At 36.3% G+C, this 19,450-nt stretch overlaps 1 protein-coding gene across 6 annotated transcripts in view; it reads right to left on the reverse strand.

Annotated features, from left to right (window-relative positions):
• The window catches only part of LRP2 (LDL receptor related protein 2), a 116,182-nt gene that overhangs the window by 5,219 nt on the left and 91,513 nt on the right, over nt 1–19,450 (reverse strand). For 4 of the 6 annotated variants that reach the window (XM_068195790.1, XM_068195789.1, XM_068195788.1 and 1 more), the window contains 16 exons: nt 18,931–19,047; nt 18,526–18,642; nt 16,988–17,125; nt 16,139–16,261; nt 15,062–15,190; nt 12,782–12,913; nt 11,943–12,074; nt 10,188–10,331; nt 9,308–9,473; nt 7,238–7,366; nt 6,343–6,563; nt 5,739–5,918; nt 5,091–5,210; nt 3,130–3,220; nt 2,493–2,560; nt 2,212–2,332 (listed from right to left, as the gene is read on the reverse strand). In XM_068195790.1, coding sequence (XP_068051891.1) covers nt 2,212–2,332; nt 2,493–2,560; nt 3,130–3,220; nt 5,091–5,210; nt 5,739–5,918; nt 6,343–6,563; nt 7,238–7,366; nt 9,308–9,473; nt 10,188–10,331; nt 11,943–12,074; nt 12,782–12,913; nt 15,062–15,190; nt 16,139–16,261; nt 16,988–17,125; nt 18,526–18,642; nt 18,931–19,047 — 2,128 coding nt within the window. The remainder of the gene's footprint in view (nt 1–2,211; nt 2,333–2,492; nt 2,561–3,129; nt 3,221–5,090; nt 5,211–5,738; nt 5,919–6,342; nt 6,564–7,237; nt 7,367–9,307; nt 9,474–10,187; nt 10,332–11,942; nt 12,075–12,781; nt 12,914–15,061; nt 15,191–16,138; nt 16,262–16,987; nt 17,126–18,525; nt 18,643–18,930; nt 19,048–19,450) is intronic. The other 2 variants (XM_068195792.1, XM_068195791.1) reach the window with 2 other exon arrangements.

Genomic DNA, 19,450 nt, shown 5'->3' on the forward strand with positions numbered 1-19,450 from the left:
ACAATTTAAATCCACTAACACCTATACTGAAGATTTATGCATGCAAATCATGAAGATACCTATAAGACACTGTTTTCATACTAGTGAATGTTCAATCTGCGTATAGATTTATGACAACCACACTCTGGATATTTATGAATAATATTGGAAATGGTCTGAAAGCACACTGTTGGGCTAAAAAATAATAAGAGAAGTGAAAGATAGAAATCAGTTACCAAATACAGGACATTCCCACACAGAAATCTGAGTATGTAACAACCCCCAGGCATCTAACTACGAATCTGCTTCATAGCTAACCTTTGGTTTCATTTTGTCAAATTTGCCTAACTTGAAGGAAGGCAGAAGTACTGGAATTGTATGTCCTCACTGGATCTGGCTCACACTAGACGTCTTTCCTGCAGCTGGTGCATTGTGTACACACGTCACCAGTTGGCCCTGTAGGCATCAGCTGTTTCAATTTTAAAATGGTAGCTCTTACCAGTGATTCCTGTACATGGGCAGGTCTCATATTACAGGCAACAGTTAAGCTATAGCTTGAGTTAAGTCTGATGTAAAGGTATGAGTTCCAAGTTTAAAGAGGGATTGAGCAATGGCAGCACTAAAACATATTCATGGCAGAAATAAATGCAAATCAAACCTCATAGACAAAAACCTGACATCTCCTTTTCACACAGTCTTGTAACTTATGTGGGAAGCATTGTTGAATAGTAAAGATCAAGTCAGTACATTAAAATTTCATCTTGCTCACTATCTGGCAAAGCAGGAAGTTTCCAATCAAAAAAGCAGGAAACAGGGAATTTCAGTGAGTAGCTTGGAGATCTCTTAAAACCTCTTTGTCCTTCAGAATTTACCTGCACAAAAATTTTGCCCCAATTTAACTACATAAACTCGTGACTAAATTGGATCAGAATCACAGATTCATAGAATGTCTAGGGCTGGAAGGGACCTTAAATATCATCTAGTTTCAATGTCCCTGCCATTGGCAGAGACCCCGTCCACTAGACCAGGTTGCTCAGACCTCCTTCAAACCCAGCCTTGAGCAATGCCAGAGATGAAGCATCTACAACTTCTCTGGGAAATCTGTTCTAGTGCCTCATCATTTTCACAAAGAATTAATTCTTAATATGTAATCTAAACTTACTCTCAGTTTGAATCCATTCCCCCCTTGTCCCGTCATTATATGCCCTTGTAAAAAGTCTCTCCCCATTCTCCTTGTTGACTCCCTTCATCTACTAGAAAAAATCACCCTCAGGTCACCCCTAAACCTTCTCTTTTCCAGGCTGAACAAACCCAAGTCTCTCAGCCTTTCTATGTAGGAGAGTTGCTCCATCCCCCTAATTATCTTGGTGGTCTTCATCTGGGCTCACTCAGTGTCACTAGTTCAGTGTAATCCTCTGGTGAGGAAGCAGTTTTAGCTTCATCCACATTAGTGACTACAGTGATTTAATTACATTGATTTAAGAGCTATAACTGGGAAATTGGTGCAAGGACTATGAAGATGTGCTTTTATGCATTTTAAAACACATAATTAGCTTAAAGGTAAAAAAACCCAAAGCATCATATTCTGAAATCTTTTCTAAAACAAATTAATTTTAAATAATTTAAAATATATTTCCTTCCTCTTCCTTTGATTTAAAACATCAAATATTTTTGATGACATTTCACAAAGCTGGTTTTCACTCGACAGTATGACTGTCAGCAGTGTAGGCATTGTCTCAGGCATTGGAAACAAAAGTTCACTACACACATGCCATATTTTTAAGCAAATGAATACAGCACTGCAGATGAGTACAGCCTTTCAGTCTTGAAATATCTCTTCAATTTATCTCAGGTCAAAGTTTTATAAAAAATTAAAACTTTTAATTGTGGTCTTTTGTAACTTTTTGAACTGAATATACAGCTTCAGATCTGATAAAGTCTTCTATATTGCCCATTATTTAAAAGCTAATTTAGAATGTCAAAGAGTTTTACAGTCATCCTTTGTTACACAATAATGATCAGCTATGGTATTGCTTGGAATGAAAAATTCACTGGAGTTGCTGCAACACTGCACTTCCCATATTCCACCAGAATGGGCACACAGCAAAAATAAAAAATAAAAATAAAAAAAAAAAAAAAAAAAAAAAAAAAAAGATTTTACAGAAATATTTAGAAACAAATATACATTTCCAGTTCACAGCCATTCCTGTTCTGAAAGCCTTCAAAACATACCTTGGTAGTTTGGGAAGCGCTGGTAAAAGGGAGCCTGTTCGTCTGTAGTTAAAAAAGCCTCCAACTGCTAACACTCCAATTATTATGATTAGTATGACTGTCAGCAACACTGCTACTGCTGCTGTCAAAGACAGAAGAATAAGAAAACATTCAAGCAAGCATAGTTCAGTGCAAAAAAAAGAGCCCAGAGAGTTAGAAGCCTGACCCTGAACAGGTAGCATGGTGAGGTATTACACATTCTTTAGCTCAAATGTCAAGTGCAATATATTCTTGAAGCTTACTTGTTCCAGGAGGGACTCCTTTTGACAATCCTATTTCACAATAATTCCCAGTGTATCCATAAGAACATCTGTAAATGTAAGAAGGATAGCTGATTGAATGACTTTTATTAAGTTTGAGATCTCAGCTTTATGATTATATTCTGAAATGTTTATCTACAACCCAGAAATTTTAACTCTGTGCTCAGTAATTATATATTGCACTGACTATATGTAAATATATTATGTCTCCTATAGTCAGAGAACTAAAAGTGAAAATAAAAAATGCTGAGTCAGAAGGTCTGAATTCAGTGGAGCATTGGTGGCACCTGCTGGCTGTTCCAAGCTACATTTATTGAGAGTTACTTTTCCATCGTTACAATTTTGAGGTATAGCATTTTATTAGAATCTTCAGAGGTTTGCCTTTTTGGGGTTTTGGTTTTGGGGTTTGTTTGGGCTTTCCCCCCCCCAAACTGATACATTTGCATTACTTATTTGTTGATATTTTTATGCATATGTTTTTCCACAGTTATAAAAATGCTACTGCACATGTATGACACCTTCTGAAATGTTTCCAACCAATTTCAAAGAGTTTAAATTTTTCATGAGACTAAACCAGCACAGTCTGAACCAGGACTACCCTAACGACATACAGACTTACTTGCATTTGGGAAGACTGCTTTCATCTGTATAGCATGTTCCACCATTCATGCACCTGCAAGCTGGTGGCATTGTGGGAGGCGATTCGATAGCTGCAAAATTCAGAAGCCACATATGCATTATCAAGACATCCTCAACAGGTGAAATAATATCAATAATGCATTTTCTTTGTCTCTATAGATCTTGCATATGCAAACTCACAGGCTGCTTTTCAGAATTTTTGGTTTTGATAGCACATGTGCTTGTTGCTCTTGTGTCTATTTTTTTCTGCCAAATCAGCTTAAATTAATTGAAGCAAAACCTCTTCTCAGAACATAACAACTTAGTAGAGTGTAGACACAGTCAGCTCAAGAGCTGTGTGTCTGCTCACTTTCTTTTTTTCATGCAATACAGCCCAACACCCTTCTAACCTCTCCATTCAGAAAGCAACAATGCTTTCTCTCTTTTGTCCAGACTCTTCCATTCTACCAGCAGGAAGTTGTACAGAGAAGGCCAAGCTGGAATGCAATTACTTATGAAGAAAAGCAATGGATGGAAATGCACATAGAGGAAGAGCATTATTCTAATACTGAATCAAGTGGGGAAAAAAGATCATACTAATCTTCACTAAGAGCTCTGGATATACTGTCAGAAAAGTGTATTTAACACAGGAAAAGCCCTGGATCTGAGCCATTGTTATAGGCTATAGATTGAGGATGGACATAGATCATAGTATTTTGTCACAAAATTATTATCAGCCAGAGGAAGGAAGTGTGTTGCTACAATGTTTCTTACAGGTAAAATGCCCTTCAAGCAAATGGGGCACAAAAACCAGGAAAGGCAGAGGTTTTACAGGCTGTCTCTCAGTAGCTGCCATAGGTCCAAATAAACTAAATATATGTACAAAAGCTATGTTTGGTCACTGCACAAGCACAGTTTTCTTAATTCTCAAACATTTTATATACAGTAGTGTGAATAAAGAATATCAAATTCAGTGTCCCCAGAGCAATAAGCAGCCATTAACAAATGCAATCAACACAGTTATTGATCCCTAATTTAAACACATATTGCACACATTCATACATTATTACATATTACTATAACCTCTTTCTGCATCTCACATCACATGGCAATAGGAAAAAACACTAATAATTATAAAGAAAATGTAATTTAGAGGTAAGGCAGTGTAAAAGTGACGGCATTTTCTCTTTCAGTGCAATTAGAATATAATTCAGAGAAGATTAACCATAGGAAAGATGCCAGACATAATGTTACAAATCATAATAGATTAAAGATATGTTCCAAGGACAAGTACAAGGACATCTGGCTACCACCCACACCACTGTAAGCTAAGAATGCAGACTCTAGGCTAGAGAGAAATAGAAATTCTGCAGTGGTATTTTCACTGTTCTCAGTAAAGGCTGAGAAATTCTATTTTATTTGTGCTCCTGGAAGCACCGTGAGAGTTTTGCTGCAATGCAACAACCAAGCATGAAATTCTAGTGCCTAAAAGGCTTTCCAGATTATAATTTTCCAGAAGTTACCTCTGTCCACACTCTTGAGTTCTGCAAACTTTAAGTTTCTATGATACTGATTAAGTAAAAGATTTTTTAGAATTGTAAACAAAATTATTAGCAATAATTTGTCAGAAATTCTTAGTTCTGAAACCAAGGCATTCTTAAAAAAATATTTTGGAATTTCAAAACAAAAATCAGAAAGTGTGACCAGTTTTGTAGCTGGGTCTGCTCTGGTTGGACTGAGAGACCTACATCCATTTTACAGATTACATGCAAAGACATTAAAGAAAATGTACAAGATGACCACAAATCAGTGATGACTGAGAATAAAACCCAGATATTCTGACTTACCAATATCTATTACATCAGTTAGCTTATCTCTCCATACTTCTAATTCAGTAATGCATTTGTATTCCTAAAGAAAAGCTTCTGTTGCTTTCATTTCCAGTTTGACAAATTATTCTACCTGCATCACATTCGGTGCTGCTGCCTTCTAGGAACCAAGTCCCTTGAGGACATGAGCAGGTGTATCCTCCTGGTCTCAGCAAGCATAGGTGGCTGCAGACATCTTTACAAGGATTAGGCACTGAAAAAGTGATAAAGCGATAAAAATTTGAAGAAGCAATGCAGCATATTCCTGAGGTAAGGCAGGGCAATTCCATAGTCAGTTGTGCCAACACACCACATTTTCTCTCTGCCTTTTCTTACACCCTTAGATTCTTCAGGGAAAGACAATGGCTGCTGAGAGCCCATATAGCACCAGGAACAAACTACTCCAAGTATTAAATGATCAGCACTTTGCCAGGATAAATATCCTCGTGAGGGAGGGGGAAAAGAGAAATGACATGGTCATATTTTAGAGACTCGAAAGACCAGTGTGTGGTATTCCACTGTTGATTTCATTTTGGGTGTGCAGAAAATACTTGTCATTTAATTTTTAGGTTTACCTCTATTTAATTTTTAGGTACCTCTATTTAATTTTTAGGTTTTCAGAAACTAATATTATCATTTACTAATAGACATGTTATGTAAAGTTTACTAAGCTCTTTGCAGACATCAATACCAACTTCAATTTCACAGCAGGAAATGGCTCACTGGGATCCTGATTACCCACCTGATTGATTGTATCTGTGCTGGTGATAGATGCGCACTTGGGTAAGCCACGGATTTACAGTCAGCACTTTCACTTTTTCTCCACTTCCAAATTTATCCTTCTTCCAGACTTCTCCTCGTTCTTTAGCTATCCAATATAAATGGCCTTCAAAGACATCAAGGCTGTATGGACTGCCTACTTCTCAAAGGAACCAAATAACAGACTGTCAGCAAATCTCCAGTAGAACAGACAAAACTGCTGTTCTTCAGCTTAAATACATGACTTACTGCTTTCATTTTAGGACACATGCAGTCCTATATTTATATCCTCATGTGCCAGACCTCTTCATGTCTCAGTGCCCACACTGATTAATACTGATTAATACTAAACATAAAAAAGCAAGAATCTAGTTTTCCACATTGTTTCCTATTTGGGTCACAAACTCCACTCTGGGAGTCCAGTTACCGGGCACCCCTGAGCCTGATGTGTCATTGTTCACTTATAAAGGAGAAACCACTATCAAGAATTATTGTTTGAAAAGCTCCCAAATGTAGCCCCACTTGTGAAGCCCAAGTGCTTGTTAGCACACATCTTGGTTACTATTAATTGCATAGTACGTTCTTACCTCCATGTAGTACAATGGTTCTGTCTGTCCCATCAGGTCTCATGGATTCAATTATATTTTCTTTAGAATCACTCCAATAGATCCTATCATTGTTCAAATAATCAATAGAAAGACCAGTTGGCCAGCCAAGGTCTTCAGAGACCAGCGTTTGTCTCTGTTGTCCATCCATCCAGGCACATTCAATCTTTGGTTGCCTTCCCCAGTCAGTCCAATACATGAGCCTGAAAGGACAGAATGAGAAATGGATACAGTTCAGAATTTGGTCACTGTGATTATCCTTTGGAGTTTCATGGAAAAGGTCAGTAATGGAAAAAAAAAAGCTGTTCAGCAACTTTTGTTTTGCAGATGTGATAGGGAAGGTCACAGAGAGCTAACTGAGCAATAAATACCGAAAGAACATCCATCAGCCACAATAAAGCTGTAGCATCCATGTAACTTCAGGGAGTTATGCTGCTGTACTCCAACTAAGAGAAGCACATATCACAATATCTCATGATCTACCATTTAATCCAAGTTGCAGCAAGCCCAGCTATTGAATCTACAAGTGCGTTTACATTGCTTTCCCCCATGGAGGAGGCTATGACTGTCCTGCTTGGAGCTGGTGAAGAGACATTCCCATCTACTTCACTGTTTCAGTAGTAACAGAGAAATTTGCTGGGCACATAATAATGTAGAAAAGAGATTTTTATTTGAACCATCTGGCCCTGTCACCAACACAGGCATCCATGTTAAATCTAATCCTAAAATGCTTTCCCATGCTCACAAATTTTGCAATGTTAGTAAAAGGAAGTTCCAGAAAACATTCCCGTAGTCTTTCCTGAAAAATTTACCACTGTGGGGTTTTTTGGTTTTGAATAGCATTGGAAATAATTCTGGTAAGTCCTGCAATACTCACCCATGTTTTGGATTGACAGCAATAGCTGCTGGTTGATCCAGGTGAGAAAAAACAAGCCATTTTCTATACCGTCCATCTAATTTTGCCACCTCTATGCGATTAGTCCCTGCATCAGTCCAGTAAAGATGTCTGAATTACATAAAACACAAAACATTCCAAAAGTAAATAGTTTACACTTGGAAGAGGAATAAAAAAAATTAAGAAGAAACACTCTAGCAAACTTGAAGAAAATTAATATAATGAACCTGTATTGATTACTGAACTTGTATAGAATATACAGACCCTAAATATAGGTAAGTTTAGCAGATGTCTATGATCTGTTGACTCACTTGTTTTTTTTCTGTGAAAAAGTTTCTGCAGCTACCTCTGGTCCCTGTCAAATAATCTTCGCTGAAGGGCTACTGAAAACTTTCATTGTTACTTTTAAGCAGCAGAAGTGTCTAATAAACATCTTTAAAGACTCTGTTTTCCAAGAGAAGATGAGGTTCATTACAAGTAAAAATTCATTTACCATGTAATTTATGCAGCAGCTCTGGAGATATCCAGCTTATTAGTTCACAGCTCCTCTCTAGACTTTTGTCTTCTGACAGAGATACTAATGAATAAATTGTTCCCACATCAGATGAAAATGCTTTTAGTACTAATAAACAGGGTGCTCAGTCTGCTCTTCCTTGAATTTTGTTTATCTTTATCATCATGCTTTTATAATTTTTTTGACCTTAGATTATAAACAGACTCATTATTATGCACTCACTAATCACACAGTGCCTTCTGCTTGAATAAATTATTTCCTAGCTGGCCTGGGAATGTGAAAAAATACTGTAATTTCTATTTGGCAGATGAGCAGCAAGACTAAGTGTCCCAAACCATGAGTAGCATTTTATATAATGTGCAGATAACGCAACGTAGTTTTTAAAAGTACATTTCAACATTGTTCTGAAATCAGTGCAGCACTATGTTTGAAGTGCTAAAGTTGCTCACCAAGATGAAGCTGAAGCCTCACCAGGATGGTTGTGATACATATCCTGGATGCTTGCTGTCATGACCACATGAATTTCAAAAGAGAATTCAGACACTCCCTTTTACCTTCAGAGACATTTTGTTTTCTAGGTGCCTCCAGTTTATGAAGCAAACAGCAAAATAACCTGAGGGCTAGCCCAGACCCTAAAATATCTATTTCTAAACTGCTGGAAGGAAAGATATAATTTTTCACTCTTTCTCATCATTTTGTATCCAAAATCTGGCAATAGCATTCAGAAGGTTGACTAATTTCTGTCCATTCAGCTTTGAACAGAATCCTGACTACATTTCATAGTGTTCATCTACAAACATCAGGTTCCTCTCAACATTATACCACATGAGATACAGCATTGCCGGTCCACCACATCCTTTAACAGTTATATTGCAAGATGAAATTACATCAGAAACAAACTCCCATGAGTCAGGCCCAACTTTGTCCCAGCTCTTCTCCAAGGTAGTAAATGTAAGGAGTGATCTCATGATTTCTATGATTAAGTTTTAAAAATTACCATGATTTAGGCTAAAAAAATCCACAGTCAATAAAAGAGAGAAGGACCTCTGAATCACAATTACAAAAACCTAACCATTTTCTGAGAAAATGCATCTATTCATCAAACTTCAGAGCTACTTCTGTTTTGGGACTGCTCATATAGCACAGGGTTGGTAAGGAACGAGTAAAGATAAAAGATAAAATTCCATTGTGGGTTGAGGAGCTTTCATTCCAACAGCAAAGAAAGCTTGTTCCCTGGAGCACACCTGAGTCATTGAAGAAGAATCCATCTGACATGGAGGTTCATGTATTATCACTTTACTGACGCACAACTGATCTGCCAGTTGCACAGAATATGTGATGCAGTCAGCCACACACACATCTACTAACCTGCTGTCTGGGCAAGGACAGCTTACTACATTGTTCTGAACTACCTTCAGACTAGACATATTCAGAGACAATTCATAAGGAAGAAAAAAGTGGATTTTGCACAGCCTGATCAAATTCACAAACTGACACATTGAAGGTACAGCATTTTTCTAGTTTTTCAGCATACTTACCTTCCAACCCAGTCAACAGCTAACCCATCAGGATTAACTATGTATTTGAGATTCAAGTCAACTTCCTTTGTTGGATTGTTCCTACTGCTGTCAAATGTGGGGAGATAAGCACGTTTGATGGCTCCAAACTCAGAACCTTGTCCCAGAATGCTGAAGTACACAATACCTTAAAAAAAAAAAAAAAGAGAAATGTCTAGTTAATTGCAAATTTGTTGAAAATTTTAATTTTTCTGAGGCTCTTGTGTGAAGTTACCAGCCCCATTTATTCATGAGTAAGGTTGTGTTAGTGTGTAAATTCTAAAGTCATCCATCATATGCAAGAAACACATCTAAAGTCATCTTGAGCTAGATTATGAAGAAATATATATCACATTTGTCAAGAGCAGAGGATCTTAGCTCTGAAACCTTTATACATGACTTTGAGAGTAATTTAGACTCTCATAACCCTAAGGAGCAAGTATGGCCCAGAACAGTGTCCCTGTGGAAATAGCAAAAAAGGGAAGCTCAGGAAGAAGCAGAAATATAAGTTATTACAGGGATGTATTGGTCATTCCTGCTTAGTTTAAGTTCTTGCAAGACTTGGGCCAGGTTTGGGAACTGAAGAGGCTTCTATTGCAGCATAATCCTAAAGAGCCACAATTCTACAGCTAAATTCACACTAAAATGAAAGGAAAACCAGATCAAAATCCAACTAAACTTTAAATCATTAAAAGAAACCACAGTGATGCTGGAGAATGAGTAGAGGGGAGGGGCACATTCAACGGAGACCTGGCCAGTTGATCTAATTTGATTTTGCTTTCTAGTGTAAATTAAATTCCCATGCTGCAGAAATGCATCTTTTTAAACCAACCATTGCATGGCTGAGTATTAGCATACTCACTCAAGCCTATTCCTTCAGGGTCCCAGTCATAATCCAGAGCTTGGATGCGCTCCTGGTTATCAATATAGTCAGAGTACTGCTCTGATGAGATATTGTACCTTCGAATCCGCACATTATCTGGCAGCAGTAACAATGGAGGATTACCTGGGAAACAATCATGAATTTATTTTCATGTATTTCTCATTTTAGAAAAAAACAGATGAAAGTCATTTCTAATTAAAACTAAATGGGATTTTCACATGTTGTATCTGTACAAGAAGCAGAGGGAATCTAGGACCTCTTCTAAAGCTTCAGAGCTATTCAAACTTTATGACTTCCCAAAATTCATAAAAATTGAAATGTTTACCACTGAGGGTAGTATTATCCTTTTCACCATAGACCTTGCACAGAGGTCTTATAATTCCTTAAAAATTCTTAAACATTACATTGTTGGTATGTCACCACACCCAGTTCCACTTTCACCCTCAAAGTACAGCAAACAATTTTGAAAATACAAATAAATTGCCAATCCCTTAAGCCATGACATGTCCAAGTTCTACCTTAAAGTTTGTGAATTCTAATGTCTCCATATTCAGATTAATGTTCTCATGGCCACAGTTTAATTTTGGGTTAGCCTGATAACATCCCATTAGGCCCTCATTTATGAGGGCTGTGAGGCTGGATGACAAAGCAGGTCAGAGTTCTATTCTATAGAAATAGAACTTAGGCACAACAAATTTCTATATTACCAGCTACAATTATATTATCTTCTATCACTTAGCCTTCAACACTTTGTGTGTGTAGATGCTTCTTGAACAAAGCCTGTAAAGAAGGGTATCAAAGAACTGGATTTCTGACACAGGCACAAACAGGCAGCCAGGCAGAAACTGAAGTGTAAATGTCCTCCGCACTTTCAGCCTAACACTCAGCAGTAAATACTTGCTAAACTAGGCCCCTGGATAGGTAACCTGGAGACCTCATTTTCTTGTAGCATTTTTCATATTACAAATAATTTTTAGGTTTCAAAACCTCCAGTAGCATGTAGGTTTGGTCACAGGCATTCTGTTCTGAAGATTTTACCATTTGACTAGGTATACCATATTTCTATCATTTAGCTCTTAAAGCTGCTAAAGTGTAACTACTTTTCTAGATAGAGTACTTTTGGTTTTTATATAACACCGCTCCATTGTCACTTTTTTCTATTTTCTTCACCTCTTTATTTTTATTATTAATGATCTATTACTATTGTTTTCGGTGCCAACTCTGCCTGTTCAAGGACTGCCACACACAGCAGTCACTGCACTGAGGTATGATAAAAAGTCAATGACTGATCTGAAACATTGGCCAAAGTCCTCTGCTTGTGTGCATCAGTCCATGAACAATGAATGGCAACATGTCATCAAACTGCCTTTGATTTATGCCAGTTTAATGCAACTTTTTTCTGATGCATTATTTTGCTGAAAAAATCTAAACTTCAGGAATAGGCAACATTAATTTCCTTCTGACAACAGGTTTTTGTTTGCAGAAAATTTCAGGAGAAATGAAAGCAGGCATACAAATCAAGGTATCGTTTCTAATGTTTACAATCGGAAACAGAGATGAGCACTTTCATTCCTAATTATAGAATAGGTGGAATACACAGATAGTATTGTCTTACAGAATAAGGTTTGGCTATCATTATCCTCTTCTCCTAAAAGAGAGGATCACATTCATTAAGTTGCTATATTGCATTTGCTCTTTACAGGTTGCAGACAACCTCGCTATCAGTTAACATACCATCGGCTGCACACTGTTTCCCTTGTTGATCACCCACAGACTTGAAGCCATCTGCACAGAAACATTCATAGCTTCCTTTGGAATTCTTGCAGTCCTGGGTGCATGTTCCAAAGATCTCACACTCATTGATATCTAGATATAAGAAGAGAAAAGATTCCTAAGACTTGATTTCTTTCTTTAGTCTTCAGGAGTCTCAGGGGTGACCTCATCACTCTACACAATTCCCTGAAGGGAGGCTGTAGTGAGGTGGGGGCCAGTCTCTTTTATGCTGCCTGCAGTGAGAGGAGCTGAGGAAATAGCCTCAAGATGAGACAGGGGAAATTCAGATTAGATATTAGAAAAAAAAACTTCACTCTTAGGGTGGTCAGACATCAGAGTAGGTTGCCCAGGGAGGTGGCACATTTTATCTCACCACATTTTATCTGCATAAAATTCAGGGCAAAAATATGGCACAACACACCTTTACTGTAGGTCTGTTTGAGAACAGAACAGAAGGAGAGTATAACCTGCAGTAAGCTTGTTTTCAATACGGAAAAAAGAAAACATTCACATTTCTATCCCTCAGATTGCAAAGATATGACAAAACCTATGTGCTGTAAAACAAAAACATCTATAGCCACAAAAAGCTTAAAAGAAGTCTTAACTGAGGAGCCAATTTTTTGTTGAATGAGGCATACATTGTTAGAAAACATGATTCGACAGCAGAACATTTTAGGAAGCATCTGATAAATGTATAAAAATCCTGTTAGAATGTGAAAATGAGTGATCACATTAGAATGATGAAGTGACAGGTCACTGAACACTTATCAGCGAGACAACATTTGTAAGATTAAAAATACCTTCACAGGAGTTGCGGTTAGTTTCACTGGCCTTGTACCCTGGCCTACAGGAACAGATAAAGCCTCCTTCATTCAGATTGGTACAGTTATGTTCACAGATATTTTCTGCACAAGTTCGCTCTGTTCCAGGATCTGAAAGAAAGAAAAAAAAAGAAAGAAAGCAAATTATACTATTATAACCAAAAAGTGAAGTGATAAGGCGGAGGCATAATAATTTTGATTATTGTTACAATTAAAAATAGTTTTCAGACAGATGAAGTTAGTTTGTTTTGCTTTCCTTTCTTTTCTAATTAAAATTAGAAGACAATGGTAACCACTGGTTAAGAGAGCTGTCATTTAGTGAAGACTGTCAGGAAAAGAGCCATAATCATTAAAGAACACCTTCCTTAGCAGAAGTTACATTCTAAATTACCACCAATCTGCAGCAACTGCAGAATTTAAGAGATTTGAATCTAATGCCTAACTTTGCCAACAGGGCTCGTTCTTATCCAGTGCTTTCTTATCAGCTGAAGAAATATTCTTAATTTATATCATGCATAACACAGACCCTACATTATTAACATCTGGAAACTAGAGAGAAGATGATATGCAGTCCATGCCAAACCTAATCTAAAGCCTACTGCAGTCAGTACAGGTCATTGTACAGAATGTGCTGCCCTTTAAAACATTTCTATAATGGAAAAGCCAAGTCGGGGATAATAGTCAGTCTGTAACAGATAATGAAAATTATACATGTCCGAAAGTACATATAGAATTCTATTGCTTCATATATACTCTATATATGCTTAAAATACTTGAGTACAAATGCAAATATGTTATATAAGCAGAAAAGATAAATAATATGCTTATTGGAAGATCATGAGGAAAAGATACAGATGTATGGCAAAAACTTTACATTAAGCTGATTATCTCCTTTTTACATACACATTCCAGTGCTGATTACATTAAGTTTAAGCAGCTCAATTTCATATACATGTAGAAGCATAAATTTATTGTACATATATACACACAAATATTCCACTTTCATTATAGAAGGTATCTGATGTTGGAAAGGCTCCAAATGTTACCATCTGATCTGTATTCACATTTATCCAAAAAGAGCCAAACACAGACATCAGAAGGTGTCTGTTTCACACTGCTTCATTGCCTTTTTATACTTCCATATTTTCATTGAGTCATTGCATTGGGCTATATCACCTAAAGACCACTGGGATGGTAATTGAAACAGAGAAATCAGCTGCTTCAAAATGGACTACACTATAGGCTTCCAAGTTATTTGTGTTTTGGAAGTTTGCTGGATTGCAAATCACCAGTGTAGCATTTGGCACACTTTCACTTGATGCCATCACAGCCTGAAAAATTGAAATTACAACTGTATGCTCTTATTACCACTCTGCAGCTGTCTATATATTGACATAAAAAGTTAGGGGTTTGTTTTGGGTTTTTTGAGATTCATGCAATACCTCTCATCTCAAAGTTCAACTCAAAGCTTTTACATTTAAATGGATGCTAGTAAATATATAATAAGTAGATCATAAAAGCTGTATGGAGGATCTGAGAGGGCCAACAGGCAAAGGACTAGTGGTGCTTAGAAAATCTCTGTATCATGTCCGTAAAAAGGAAAATAGAAGCATCTCAATATACTTTTATTTTTAACAGGGCTAGAGCAACATAATCAGTTCAGAGTCTGCCCATGAATAACTCCACAGGTTGGTCTATTGCAATTATGGTTGAAATAGATGGATGCTCTTGCCTCTGTAACACAAAATATTTCAAAACAAGATCAAAACCAAGACCAAATCTTTTTTTTTTTTTTTTTTTTTGTGATGCATAAATACTCTAAGCCTAAAAAAGACTGTTCAGAGCACTGAATTTCATGGAATGATGGAATCATTCAAGCTGGAAAAGGTCTTTAAGATCATCAGGTTGTACTATAAACCAAACACCGCCAAGACCTGCTAAGCTCTGCCTGCCTGCTAAGTCTCTAAGTAGCACATCTATATGTTTTTGGAAGACATATACAAAAAAAATGAAAACAGAAGACAACTAAAACAAAATAAACTAAAATAATGCAAGAATGAAAACAGTAAATATTGTCCTTGCTAACTAAATAATCCTAGAACAGTCTTATTAAAAAACAATAAGGAAATTCACATTGGCTACTTAAAAAACAATACTTCTTGGTATGGTATTCAAGAAAAAACATTCATTGCTTTCAGTTTCAGAAATATCTATTTCAACAGCATTGTAATTTTGTATTTTATTGATATTATTACTTACTGCAGCCTATTTCATCAAAATGGTCTCCACAGTCATCGTAATTGTCACAGACATAATGTAGGGGAATGCAATTTCCATTGCTGCACTTGAATTCTTCAGTTTTACAAGGTCTTGGTGTTGGCTCTCTACCTACAATCAAGAAGAGAAATATTCCTCTGTCACAGTTTAAACTATGAAATACCAACAGACAGCCCTATTCCCCATTGCTAAAGGGGAAGCTGATGCCATCTGGTAAAACAGTGGCAAGACTACTTTGGAAGTCTGTGTAAAATTAAAACCATAACCAGGATGTAACATCCTGATTTCTAGTCACATCTCCATGAACTGAAAGAAGTCCTGATGTTTTATAAAAAAGACAGAAGGAAAATTCTTTGTGTTAATAGTTGACTAAACTTTCCTTTTAATAGTGCAAACTTAATAATATCCTTTAATTATATACTTCATACACCTAGTGCAGATTTCAAGGAATTATAGAGATATTAGTAAACTAGTAACATTTTTAATGTTGTACAATAAAGCCAGAAAATAAAATCATTAAGCAACCAAAAATATGATTACACTTTAAAACGTACAGCACAGTCAGCATGAACTACGTAAGATATCTGAGGGCAAAAACCTACTGAATATTAACAGAGCTGCTGCAGGGTCTGGGCCTAAATATCAAGGCCGTTAATATGTGCTTAACAGTGCCACAACTTCAGGAAGTATTACCATATATTTATTTTAAAAGTCCCAGCTAGCCATACCATCCCAATTTTATCATACAGCCAAACTCTTTCCTCTTCCTCCTTTTAGGTGGAGTTTATAATAAGATGAGCAAATATGTAGCTACTACTTATAATAAAATCTAGTATTGTTTTGAAAATCATGCTCTTTACTTTTCAGACAAATGTTTGCCCATTTTTGCTACTTGTACAGACAGTTATAAATACCTAGTTCCAATAACCATAGTTAAAATTATTTCACAGTGAGCTCTTGTTGTCATTATCTAAGGTTAACTTTGACATCCCTTTGGTATTATTAAATATCAAGCACATCAAAATGACTGTATTTGATGCTCAATTTTTGTAAACGTACAGTGCTCCTCTTTCTCGTCACTCCCATCTCCACAGTCATCCTCCTGGTTGCACAGCTCATGACTGTATATGCAGCGATTGTTTTCACACCGGAAACGGAATGGAGATTCACAAGCAATATCCACTAAAAGCACAGAGGTCAATCAGTCACACTTTGATACTTTAGGCCATTGGGTCACAAATTATTCACATCACTTTTCTCTTGGAATATTCTATATGTTTTGTAGATTTCAAAAGGTGAGGAGGAATTCAGACAAAAAAATACTTTCTGCATATTTTGATGACTGCATGTTAGGACATTACACATTTTTTTATCAGAACACAGTACCTCATCTTTGGCCAAAGACAAATTCTCTAATTACATATAAAATGGAGGTTTCTGTTTGTTTATGAAGAAAATTGACTGGAAATCCAACATGTTATTAAGTACGTAACTGACAAAACCAGTTTAAGTAGCACCTCCAACACCTAATTATTAGACCTCAAGTGAGGACTTCTCAGTTGTATTTACAAAGATGTCCTGACAACACTAACAGCTTTGAAAGTTCAGCACCTGTGACAATATACATTATCTGAATTAATCTTTTATTTAAAACTGACGTTCTTATTTTTAATAACCAACTTGAAAAACATGAAATAGTGACCTTATCTCTGATATGCTTCTCTCTACTTTCATAACCACATATACAAACATCTGCAAAGCAGTGAGAAATACTGTCACAGAATGAACTTGCACGTAAAGCAAAATTGTTAGCACTCATCCCAAATAATTTCAATTTATTTTCCAATTGATCTATTATATGTGGAGATTAAGCATATTGTCCATTTTAATATAATTCCTCTCCCTTACAGCAAAGGTGAAGTTCTTCATCAGAGTCATCTCCACAATCATTATCCCCATCACATTTCCAGTATGGCTGAATACAGACATGGTTTTTGCATTCAAACAGCATGGGTGGACAGTATGTACCATTAGGATACCGTGTTGCTGAAAAAAAAAGAAAATTATGATATTTTCAGTTACAATAAAAATTTTATATTTTCATGAAAAATATTCAGTCCAACCCCATATTATTTTTCAAAACACTTATCTCCATAATAGGAGATACTATATGAGGTGCTTCAAAGATGTACAGCAACAACAGGCTGCAAGGACTGAAGACTTCTTCACAGCTACAAGTAATTAATTCAGGTTTAAATGAAGAGTGAAAAAACTTATGTTAGACAAGCTTTTGAAAATAAACAAATTAATTTAACAAATGCTACCTGAATTTGTTATTGACAAATCTAGTTCAATAAAAAAGATAACTAACCTCACTGGCACCAAACAGGAATGATTGAAGAAGCACATAAGATATGTCATTTCAAAAGGAGTCATGTTGATATAGCAAAAAAAAAAAAAAAACAAAACCTCATATTCTCTAAAAACTGTGAAAGGACCCTAATCAAAGAAAAACCAAAAATATTATTCTACCACCCTATATAAATAAACTATACCTTTGCCCTTTCAATGGCTTCTCATACATTTTATCCTTCATTCAAGAACAGTCAATTGTTTTATAACTGAGGTTCTGAAAGACAACCGCTGCTATGTATGTCACAGGATGTGGTAACCATCAGAAAAATAAAGACAGTACTGTGTAGATACCCATTCTTACTCAAAGCACAGGTGTTAAAATTAAATACATGGCAAGATGTACAAAACTGCCCTGATGCCAACATGAAGAGAAAAGAATTCTCCCAAGTACTGAAGCCTAAGATCATGGAAACATGTAAGTCAGAACCAACACGATCACCCAAAAAGCCAATGTCAGTCAATGCCGATAGAGTACAGAGGAAAGATTTTCATTCCAACTGGGAACAATACTTTCTGGGTAAACAGCTGCAGCTGTAGATCCAAGCAAGCTACAGATACTTGTTTCACAGTAGATCAATATACCAAAGGAAAACAAGAAATGGAAAAGTATATTATTTCCTTGGGTTCACTGATACTTTAGGACACTTTACACTACTTTGAGTATTATAGAAAACAATCTCATTACAAACCTTGTTAGAATTTGGTACAATTGAAACAGTTTGGTTCTTGCAGTGCTTATGGGATAGTGAAAAATTTTAATTCAATCACATGTGTATCTTCTCCTGGACTTGGTAAACACATGCATTTCCTACCCTCAAGAATGCGTTTACAATCAGTGTAAGAGATGGCAACTCATTATTATATTAAAAAACTGATTCAAAATATTATGCTTATCCTGAATTTTTACTAAAATCACTGAGCATTGCAGAATTCTATCTCTCTAAGGAGTCATCTCACTTAAAAATAGGGAAAAGTGCAAATCTTTCTGAAAGTGAGCACAATGAGCACCAATTGCAAAACTTATAACTCACGACAAGTTGCTTCATCAGAGAAATCAAGGCAGTCTGCATTTCCATCACATCTGAAGCGCTCTGCAACACAGTGTCCACTATCACACTGGAAATAACCTGGGTGGCAGGTTCTCAGCTCTGAAAAGATTCAGAAGTAACTGTTGAAATGTCTTCTTGTTCAAAGACAGAAATTTTTTTTCTGTTTTTAGAAAAACATCTAAAAACGCTAAAATCTTCTAAAAACACTGGAAAATCCCAGACTACTAAAACTGTGGTATTCTCTACTTTTGGTGGAGTGACTAATGTGACAGGGTGAACATTACTTCTTTAAAGATGCTTCCCATAAAAGATAATTTTGCAGAATAATTTATCACATCAGAAACAATAGTGTGAACAAGTAAGAGATAGCATTCAGATAATACACACCACAGTCACGTTCATCTGAATTGTCTTCACAGTCATCATCGTGGTCGCAGATCCACCGGGAAGGAATGCAGCGCAGATTGTCACAACGGTATTCACTTTCTGTGCACTCACGAGGACCTTCATTTAAAATCAATGTACAAAGAAGAAAAGTTTCCCAGATGTAGAGTAAAACATCCACGCCTGTCTCATTGAACCAGACAAAAGTAATGTAGGCAGAGGTAAAATCTTAAAAATTAAATTATGTTGAAACATCATTACCCTCAAGTACTCTTTAAATATGGTAGATATTCCATGTCCCTCTTGACACAGAAAAAAGGAAAATCACTGCAGACTTTGTTTCAACACAGAATTATACAGAAGCTTTTAATTCAAATAAGAGAAAAAAGACCCACTATTATTGTTTAAGAAACTATACATTTACACACAGGATAAAATTCAAATGTCACTTCTCAGTGCAAAACAAGAATTTGTGTTATTGTGATGACTGGATGGGTTCGTGTTTTTATGTAACCAGAATGCA

This window comes from Anomalospiza imberbis, chromosome 7, assembly GCF_031753505.1.
Source record: "Anomalospiza imberbis isolate Cuckoo-Finch-1a 21T00152 chromosome 7, ASM3175350v1, whole genome shotgun sequence".
NCBI classification, from domain to species: Eukaryota; Metazoa; Chordata; class Aves; order Passeriformes; family Viduidae; genus Anomalospiza; species Anomalospiza imberbis.